The 9,965-nt window shown below is 51.7% G+C and overlaps 4 protein-coding genes across 4 annotated transcripts; 1 reads left to right on the top strand and 3 right to left on the bottom strand.

The window, feature by feature from the left end:
• Window positions 1–586: 586 nt before the first annotated feature.
• On the bottom strand, window positions 587–2,285 carry BJX68DRAFT_279114 (permease of the major facilitator superfamily; the record flags this gene model as incomplete). Its single annotated transcript, XM_071048668.1, has 3 exons — window positions 587–1,851; window positions 1,895–1,997; window positions 2,049–2,285. The coding sequence occupies 3 exons, from the start codon at window positions 2,283–2,285 to the stop codon at window positions 587–589; spliced, it is 1,605 nt and encodes a 534-aa protein (XP_070893898.1).
• Window positions 2,286–3,653: 1,368 nt separating this feature from the next.
• Window positions 3,654–5,576, bottom strand: BJX68DRAFT_279112 (carotenoid oxygenase family protein; the record flags this gene model as incomplete). Its single annotated transcript, XM_071048667.1, has 5 exons — window positions 3,654–4,497; window positions 4,554–4,691; window positions 4,754–5,130; window positions 5,211–5,334; window positions 5,394–5,576. The coding sequence occupies 5 exons, from the start codon at window positions 5,574–5,576 to the stop codon at window positions 3,829–3,831; spliced, it is 1,491 nt and encodes a 496-aa protein (XP_070893897.1). The 3' UTR covers window positions 3,654–3,828.
• Window positions 5,577–5,978: 402 nt separating this feature from the next.
• Window positions 5,979–7,461, top strand: BJX68DRAFT_279110 (cytochrome P450; the record flags this gene model as incomplete). Its single annotated transcript, XM_071048666.1, has 4 exons — window positions 5,979–6,171; window positions 6,230–6,669; window positions 6,731–7,180; window positions 7,291–7,461. 4 exons carry the CDS (start codon window positions 5,979–5,981, stop codon window positions 7,459–7,461), a joined length of 1,254 nt encoding a protein of 417 aa, XP_070893896.1.
• A 724-nt stretch (window positions 7,462–8,185) lies between these two features.
• Window positions 8,186–9,840, bottom strand: BJX68DRAFT_271831 (putative aldehyde dehydrogenase; the record flags this gene model as incomplete). Its single annotated transcript, XM_071047044.1, has 4 exons — window positions 8,186–8,782; window positions 8,844–9,164; window positions 9,248–9,541; window positions 9,607–9,840. The coding sequence occupies 4 exons, from the start codon at window positions 9,838–9,840 to the stop codon at window positions 8,186–8,188; spliced, it is 1,446 nt and encodes a 481-aa protein (XP_070893895.1).
• Between the last annotated feature and the right edge of the window lie 125 nt (window positions 9,841–9,965).

Below are 9,965 nucleotides of genomic sequence, written 5' to 3'. Positions count from 1 at the left end.
CACTAGCGCTACACGAAAATCAAGACTACTGCCCGGCAAGTAGTGAAGTGTGACTGGTCACTCAATGAGCTATAATTCGGCAACTTACCTATTGGCAGTGAACTGGACTGTCAGTGTTTTGAAAATGAAGCCGAGCCAGGGTCTGGCCATGGAGCCGCATAGCAGTAGCAGCTATTACCTTTATGTTCTATGTCTGGCTACATTACAATTGGACGCGACAATAATCTCCCCTCATGGGTGCAGAGTATAATCAGGACCCAATCAGGGCTGATAGTGAGCATTGGGCTTACGCTGACCGAGGAGGCGCTGTAAGCTTGCGTAACCCCAGGACTTGGGCTAAGAGACTGAATCTTACATGACACTTTGATGATCATCGCCTCCGCTCATCGTTATAGTCTCTTGGCCACACTTAAGGGCAGTTTGCGTGCAGGATATGATTTGGCAAAGTGCATCAGTCAGAATTCCACCTGGGATTTTTTGTGATTTTTTTTGTCACGACAAGGAACAATGAGAACTCTACTAGTCCAACCAAGTCCGACTCCCTCCAGCAGCCCTCCCCTGCAGCTAGCGATGATATCCCCGCCAGCTACAGCGGGTAGATGAAAAACTTATTCTCCAAATCCGTGAGATCAAGCACAGAGATATCCACCTTCTTCTGCACGACATTCCCCTCTGCATCGAGACTATCCACAACCCCATCCCCAAAATTCCCCAGCACCGCCTGCTCAGCGATCCACACCTTGCGCTCCGCATTCCTCCTCTTAAGGATGACCCTCACAACATGCAGCGCAAGCGGCGTGACGCAAAAACTCACCACAATCTGCGCAATCCACGTGCCGTAGTACCGCGGCCCGCCGCTCTTCCACATCTGCGGCGAGATGATATTCGACACCCCATAGCTAATCATGAACATGGCGTTGCGGGTGAGTTTCTTCGTGTACCCTGTGGCGCTGGATGAGGTCCACACCAGGGAGGTGATGTAGGTGTTGGCGAACGTGTTGCCCGCGATCAGCAGGCACGCGAGGAGCGGGATCGTCCGGTCCCAGGGGAGCGCGACCATTCCGATGCTGCCCGCGATTGCGGGGAGAACCCATAGCGTCGCCCACCAGGCGCTGTAGCCCGGGAAGAGGCGCATGAGGAGCGAGGCGACGACCGCGCAGGCGACTGCAAAGCCGCCGCCGGCGACGGTGACGAGCGTTGAGCCGAGGTTTCCGACGCCCAGGGAGAGCAGGATCAGGCTCTGTTGGAAGGAGAGGTTGTTTGCTAGCATGAGGGCGAAGGCGGCGAGGGCGAAGAGCCAGGAGATCGGGTCGCGCAGCGCCTCGTAGAATTGGTACTTTTTGAATGTTTTCTGCTCGATTGAGCCGCGGGTCGCGTTGCGGACCCGCGTGATGACCTGCAGTCGCTCTTTCGGTGTCAGGAACCGCGCTTTGGCTGGGTTGTCCGGGTACCAGAACCAGGAGAAGACGGCGAGTAAGAGGGTCAGACCGCCTGTGGTGATCATGAACAGTTTCCAGGGCGCGACGCTGGCCTTGCTCCATAGGAGCGCGTAGCTGAGGAGGCCCGAGGGGATCGGGGCGCCGACGCAGGAGATCCAGAAAAGAGGTTGCAGTGCGTGTAGTTCGTGGGGGACGAAGAACATGCCCATTGTCATTTCGAGTGCGGGCACCATGCCGGACTCGACCAAGCCCAGCAGCAGGCGGAGCGGGATCAGGCTGCCGTAGCTCGTTGCGCCGCAATGAGCGAATATAAGCACTGCCCAGATGAAGATTGTCACCGAGACGTATTTGCTCATCGGCAGTCGCTGGATTAGGCGCTGTGCCGGCAATTGGCCGATAATGTACCCTGATCCTTTATTAGTTCAGGTGTTTCCCTAGTGTTGTAGGAGACGAACCGGTGTAGAATAACGTGTTGAGGTTGTTATAATTTCCATCACTGATATGAAGGTCGTCCAGGATACCCAGGAAGACTGCCTGCCCGAGAGTAGCTTTGTCAATCTGTCAACGCCATTAGCGCCATCTTCTCTGCCTCGGAAAACTGTAACTCACAAAGAGCATCAAGTTGATGACACAAACTAGCAAAATAAGATTGATGTAGAGTTTTCTATTCAATCGCCTCGACTCTTTTGCTGTAGGAGGCGCCGCTGCCTCGGAGTTGAATTCGTGTTCCAGTCCCAGTGTCTCATCAGCGTCCCGTGCAGCGACTGTCCTGACCTCGCGAGGCAGTGCTTCTCCCTGCGCCGCTGGATCAACAGTGACCGATGATCTCTCCTTTAGCAACGCCATTTTGTCCCGAACAATAACAGAAGCAAAACTAGGTTCTGACTATTCCGTTAGAAGTCCGTGTCGCCGTTGGGGATTATAAATGGCATGATCTTACCTACTCCAACTATGTTGTGATCTGCAAAGAGGCTTTCACCATTGCAAACAACCTACTCCAATGGCGAGATCAACGCTGCTTATCTACTGCCTGGCGTTACTCGCCTGTGTAACGCCGAAAAGCGTGCGAGGCGCTCGGAGATAGGCCCAGCAGCACGCCATCCTGGCTACCTAGACAAAGCCCCGCCTCGCACCAGGTAAGGCTTAGGCGAATAAGAGTTGGGCCACGTCTGACATCGAGAATTGCTTATTTTCTCTTGTCAGCGCCATCAGCTCCCTGCCGCGCCTTTTCTGCCCATGGAATGGGCTCCTTTTTTATCCATGTCATTGCAGATCCATGAACCATACATACCTTTGATGGCTTTATCAAATTATATCTCATAGACCCGTTTCTACAAAAGGTCTTTATTATCCATGTCCTTAGCTTGAGTAATGCTACACAGATGCTCACTGTCACATCATACCCGCTACTATGCCGTGTGCCCAATTGGCGCAGCACGCAATCCCCGACCGCGCTATGTACATGCAGACCTTGAACTTTCCTCACCCAATGATTCCAATCCTGACAGATGTCTAACTTCCCTATTTGAATCATTAAAGCAGTCCTGTGCCGATCCAGCCGGTCAGGCGCCACCACAGCAGGATAGAACACCCAGCCACCGGCTTTGTTCGCCGCTGCCCTGTCTAGACTTGTCTGGCCCTGTGACGGCAATGAGGCTCTTATACCCAGACCAGGCATTAATTTTCTTCTTTCCTTTTTTCGCGTCCATGGATGACAAGCAGGGATATATCTTGCCAGTCTTTCCGCCTAGCCAAGTCGTGACCCAGGATTCTAAACCATCCGACCTCGCTCACATACATAGAGACAACCCCGGAACGCAGCCGCCCTTGGACGCCGAGATAAGGAGCTCACTTAGAATTGAGCCCCGCTACAGAAACAATCATAATCCATACATCCTGCCCCACCAAATCCTTCGCTCACGCCTCACGCATTCTTTGTTTATTTGCCTAAGGCCAAGGCCAATGACCAAGCAAAATATGCAGGTAGAAAGTGGATATTCATTAGTGCTCAGGACGATGACTCATTTTACATTTGCCTTCCAGTCTTCCACTGCCTTTCTAGCCGCTGTTGCTCTTTTGCATATTAATCGTCATCGAAGCTCATCCAGAACATCGCCATGAGATTCATTCTTTAGCTTTGTCCTCTTAGGGACAGATTGCCAGTTCTGTGCGACCACATGCTTAGCTTTTGAATCTTCAAGTAGTGATAGTATAGGTCCCTATGGTATTACTCTAATTTTTGAGAACATTGTTTCTTGTCTGCGTTGCATAACCAAGTTACATGCAAGCCGGAGATCTTATCGTTGGGCCCTGTCCCGACCAAAAAGCAAGCACAGTGAACTGCACGAGGGATAGAGCTCATCTGGGTGGGTTAAAACCCGCTATACCATCATTTCTGCGGTATGCAACGAAGATCCTCCCCCTCGACCCAGCTCCCATGTAATCCCTGCCGTAGCCGCACCGGAAGCAGAATCTTTGCCGTGGCCTTTGTGAAGGAAGCCGTGTCCAGCAGGTGTAACTCACTAGACATTGTCTCATAGTTGTTCACGAGTGCGACTACGTACCCATCACCTTCCACAGTCGAACTCTTCCGGGGAATAAAAACAGGCTCCTGGACCATATGTGTATTCCCAGGGAAATAGACCTCTGTTTTGCCCGTGGTGGTGTCAAGATGGCCCAGGGCATTGTACAGCGGATATCCACCCCCCAGATTCGGCGCTATGCGCGGGAAATCAGTACCTAGTCTGGGATCCATCGTGTCGAAGAAGCAGTGCCGGTAAGGACGCGTGGCGAAGCGGTCGTCGATCCGATAGAATTCAGAGTTGGCGGATTGGAGGGCTGTCGGTTCGTCTAGGTTGAGGTCTTCCGAGCGCGGGTTCAATGTGAAGCGCACTAGGTTCGAATGGATTGAGCTTGGTTCGGGCGCGTTGCCTTGGGCGTCTGGCCACCAGAAGAACACATTCTTTTCGCTCAGACCCAGGTCGATGACCAGATTGCCGTTTTCGTCTTCGTATGCGTTGGCAGTGTGGCCGGGGAATGAGTTTTTGTAACGGAACCACTGGCATTATTCAGGATCAGATCCTCTCAAGGTATGCATTTTGGTGTAGAGCGCACCTTTACGTCTGTGCCCTTGGCGCCACGCCGTGGGAGAACCCCAAGATACAGTGGAGTATCTGGGCTCCATTGCCAGTGTTCACCACCCTGCTTCATCCTCTCGATGTCGCAGAGCTGGGGGATAATTGGGAAGACAACCTACTACAAGGTTAACATCTCGTCACAGCGTACTGTGGGAGCAACAACATTGGACAACGCACCCAATTCTCTGTGACAGCAAAATCATGGATCATCGCCACGACTGGAGCCACCAGCCACACAATCTGGGTGAATTTGCCATCAGGGGCCACAGTGTAATAGCACACATCAGGCGTGCCATCACCGCGAGCCTCGTACCCAAAACAGATCATTTCACCTGTTTCCGGGTCAAACTTGGGGTGCGCTGTAAATGTCAGGCTCGGGAGCTGGCCCTCGAAATCGTAAAGTCCCTTGGTCTCTAGTGTGATTGGATCCATCGCGTACGGAGGGGCATCCTCTTTCAAGGCGAGGAGTTGCCCGTTGAAATAGACGATATTTGTGTTGGCCGTGGTGCGGATCTTGAATTCCACGGCGTCGGTGAACTTGTTGCGGTACTTTCCTTGCCAGGGTGAAGATCGTTAGTCGGTCGCAAATGAGCCTCGCCAACGAAGGGACAGAAGATTAGGAGGGCTGACCAACCGAGTAGTGATCGTTCAGCCTCACGCTCTCGTACAAACTTTTCTGTTCTCACATAGCGCTGCCGAAACGATACCTTGCCATCCTTGATTGTAAAGGCAGAGATGTTGCCATCTCCGTTGAACCACTGCCAAATTCTTAGTCTTTTCAATTGCTCGGGAACAAGACAGGCGGGGGACTCTTTACAGGATCATCTTCAATGAAGGGAGGAAATTGGGGATCAGGCATCACCCGAAAGAAAACACCGTCGATATCTTTTGGAACCTGCCCCAGAACTTCGAGATTGCATGCCTCACCCTCGACGCGACAAGGTCTCATGAAGCCGGAAAACTGGGGGCGATTGGGGAACGCTGAGCTTGATTCTGCCATGGCGAAAGATAGCGGAAGGATGCTAGAAACGTGACTTCGTTACCAGTGTAACCCACCAAACGGCGGCCACGCTATATATGACCAGGATTGGCTCTAGAGTGGAGGTCGTCATGATTCGGGACAGAACTTCTGCCGCGGAGATAAACACGGCGGCCTGGGATGCGGGGAAACTGCCCGGCTCTCATCCTGGTGTCCTCTCCCCGGCTTCCCCGGTTTCCCCGAAGGGCCGGAAAATCGGAAGATACATTCGATCTTGCTTTTTGTCTCGATCACACTCATTGGATACCATTCATTCGGCGGTTATTTGCGGCAAGTAATATATAAGAAAGCAAAAACTCTACCACCTCAAACGAATTGGTGCTAATCTCTTTCCATTCATCCTAGTTAGCAGCTTCTTGTCCAATGTCGTCCCTAATCTATGGCGCCGCTTTACTCGTTGTCTGGGGATTGGGCGTCGCCGTCTATAATCTTTTCTTTCACCCGTTGCGAGGAATCCCAGGGCCATTTCTAGCCAAGATTTCGGGATGGTGGCTTTTTGCCCTGGAGTTGACACCAACTCCGCACCAGGAGCTCTTCAGACTCCATCACAAGTACGGTATGCAAGCTATTATCCAAGTGAGACATAGGATAGCGCTGCTAAGCCCCTATATCAGGACCTATCATGAGAATCTCCCCGAATGAGGTCTCCTTTAACGACATTGAGGCGTCGGAGACGATATACGCCCAAACGTCCAAATTCGACAAGTCGCGATACTTTTATCGCGCTTTTGAGAACCCCGGGCCCCATCTGTTCTCGATATGTGATCGGCAAGAGCATTCCCAGGACAAGAAGCTCATCTCCTACGCAATGTCGCGCGCAAATATCACCTCACACGAGTCGTCAATGTATGACAAGGCCACCTTTTTGATGGACCGGATTGCGCAGCGCGCAAAAGTTGGACAAACAATCCCGCTCTTCCCCATTTTCCGGTGCATGACATTGGACACGATTTCCGACTTTGCGTTCGGGAAGCCTTCTCGAGCCTTGCACTTGGAAGACTTTCACTCACCCGTCTTTGAAGCCATCGAAAAGGGAAATGGCACCGTCCTTTTGGTACGTGCCCTGTATCCCTGGATCATAATCTGAGCACGCCATCTCGTCCTGACCAGTACAGTTTCAACACTTTCCACTGCTCCATCAGCTGCTGAACTGGGCAATCCGCTGCAATCTTGGCTTCGTCCCCAATGGATTCAAAGACCTGATCCGGTCCGCCGAGGAAGGAATCCAGAATATGGATTCGATTGGCCTGTGGACCCTGTTCAAGGACATGGTCTCCCGAGCCGAGAAATCAACCCCACTGACCAAGGAGCATTTGGTCGGCGAAGGGATGCTCATGATTGTTGCGGGAACAGATACAACGGCGGCCAGTCTCTCACTTACCCTTCACAGTCTGCTCCAGCAGCCAGAGACGTACAGGAAATTGCAGGACGAGATCCGGACCGTCATGCCCTCATTGGACTCGAGGCCTACGATCCAAGCTCTCGATACCTTGCCTTTGTTGGATGCGTGTCTCAAAGAGGGATTGCGCATCGCTTCTCCGGTTCAGTGTCGGCTTCCCCGCGAAGTCCCCGCCGATGGCTGGACTTATAAGGGGCGGTATTTTCCACCAGGGGCAAGTCGTGTGCTTCCAGTCGATCTATTCCACGTTCGTGTGTTTAATCTGACTGCTAATAGGTGAACGTTTGTACATCCCCCTGGTATTTCCACTACAACAAGGACGTCTTCCCCGATCCGACACGCTACAACCCATACAGGTGGCTGGTCGAGGGTGAACAGAAGAAGACGATGCTCTCCTACTTCCAGCCCTTCTCAAAGGGCCGGCGGCAATGCATCGGCCAAAAGTAAGCCCAGAGCTGCCCCAAAACCCCACCACATTCCCTCCTATGGAGCCCTTCTAACTCTATCAACAGTCTGTCTCTGGTGGAGCAAAAAATCGTGCTGGCTCTGTTTGTGAGACGCTTCAGTCCCAGAGAGGTCCTCAAAAGAACGATTGAGTGGAAAGAGGCGGTTACTGCGATTCCGGTTGATGATGTGGATGTTCAGGTGGATCTTGTCAAGGAGACGTAATAGCTGGGAAGTATACTATGCAACAGCACGGTGCGCTGGCTTCGGGGTACTTGTCCCGGAACCTTGGTGTCGATGGACTCGGCGACCTGATATTGAAACGTCGTAGGATCAGGAGGAATTATGGCTTTTTTTAGGATTAAGCAGATGTATCCCATGTAAAAAATAATATGTATTAGGTACAAAATAGACTGCCCAGACTGCATGGGACCATCCGTATGTTTCAGAAGTGTCTTGGGCAGTTACATACATTCATCACGGATGCGTATAGTCTTGTCCCGACCATTTCTTTACCATTTATATCCTAGTAATCGTCAGAGAATCAAGCATATTATTGGCATCCCATAGGTATCTACGTAATCCGTGAGATTGACTTGTGTAGAAAGACCCTAGCTCCATCTGTCCAGGGTGCCAAAAGTAGACAAAAAGCGTCTTGGTCCCAGCCACTACACGCCGAACCAAAACTAAATCCCCATAACAGAGCAAATTCCCATATCTTTATTACTTATCCAATTTTCCGCGCTGTCCCTGGATGTATGGTGATGACCTTGGTCTGCACAAATTCCTCCAATCCCCACTGCGCCCCGAATCGACCCCACCCGCTGTCACCATGGCCTCCATGAGGCAGAGTCGGTTCATCATGCACAGTCATGGAATTGATGTGCACTGCCCCCGCCCTGATGGCGCGAGCCAGCTCAAGGGCCTGATAATGATCATTCGAGATGATCGAGCTTGACAAACCATATTTAGACTCTTGGATGACGTCCACGATTGCGTCCTCGGTTTCGACAGTGAGGATGCATAGAATCGGGCCGAATGATTCGATCTCGTAGAGGGCCATCTCTTTTGTAAGACCGATTATGACAGTTGCTGGATAGCTGTGTGGCAGCGGATTGGGAGGCAGAGGTGCAGTATACACAGAGGCTCCTTTTTCTTTTGAGTCGTTGACCAGATTTTGAAGTTTTGCTTTTGCTGCTGCCGAGATGACGACTGGTGTACTGTCCAGGTTCTTTAGCAAGGAGAGGATCTTGGTCTCTAGGGCTTGCGCTACATTCTTCGTAGCCAGGACTGTATCCGTGGACATGCAGATTTGACCATTCTTCTCGCCATCGGTTAATCATAGTCCTCACAAAATAAGCAGAATTGCAGATGCTTGTACTCACATTTAAGAACGCCCCCTTAACCACCTCGCCCGCCGCAAGATCGAGGTCCGCATCGTCAAGAACAATGGTAAAGTTCTTGCCTCCAAGCTCTAACAGGACAGGCTTCAGAGCGGCAGCCGCTTGAGAGGCGATGACCCGCCCGACTTGCGTTGACCCAGTAAAGTTACATTTCTTGATCGCGGGGTGGTTGATCAAGGACGTGAAGATCTCCGATGCATCTTCCGGTCGATGGAGAAGGAAGTTCAACACACCGGGTGGGAACCCTGCTTCGCGGAACATGGACGCGAGTAGATGATGTGTTTGAGGGCTTAATTCGGACCCCTATTTATTTTGCATTATCCAGTCAGTATCATTTTGCAGCAGCATAGAATCGGACCAGGGAAGGGAGGGGAAGCCGGGCGTACCTTTAGAATAGCGACATTTCCTGCAGCAATCGGAGCGACAACAGCACGGAGGCCTAGAATAACCGGTGCATTCCACGGCGCAATTCCGAGGACGACCCCAAGAGGCTCTTTCATCACGAGGCCGTATCCACTCTGGACAAAGGGTATCGACCCGGTTGCGACGCTTGTCGTCAGCGACGCGTACTCCTCGATCAGGCCGATGCTATCAGCCGTGTTGATGTCGGCCCATAGTGGACCACAGTTTATTTCATCACAGCAGACCTGTTTGATCTCTTCGGACCTTTTTCTGAGTACCTGTTTATTACGTGTGTAAGTTGTGGGCAGTAGAATCTTTGTCGGTGAAGTAGGCGTTTACAAACCTCGGCTAGGTTCAATAGGAGCCTTCGACGCTCAATGGGTGTAGTCTTCGACCAAAGTCTGTATGCTTTTGCACTGGATTCGGCAGCTTGTAGTGCCAGGGCTTTTGTTGCTCCTTGATAGAAAGTTGGCCCGCCGTCGTGGGATTTATTCGCTAGCTCACTTTGCCTCTCGCCATCAGGAGCCACAATGTCCTGCCCATCGATAATTAGCGGGATGACAGATGGACTCTTCATCATGACGGGCCGCGTTTGTGGACAAACAATAAATCGAGGTGACAAGGCTACCGCAAGATTCTGGCCTAGAAAGTAGGTATTATACCTTCGGGGTAACAATGGTTAACATTACTCCAGAAGCACCA

This window comes from Aspergillus pseudodeflectus (assembly GCF_044049435.1).
Source record: "Aspergillus pseudodeflectus strain CBS 756.74 chromosome Unknown BJX68scaffold_68, whole genome shotgun sequence".
Classification (NCBI taxonomy): domain Eukaryota; kingdom Fungi; phylum Ascomycota; class Eurotiomycetes; order Eurotiales; family Aspergillaceae; genus Aspergillus; species Aspergillus pseudodeflectus.
This window is presented reverse-complemented; position numbering and strand designations above follow the sequence as displayed.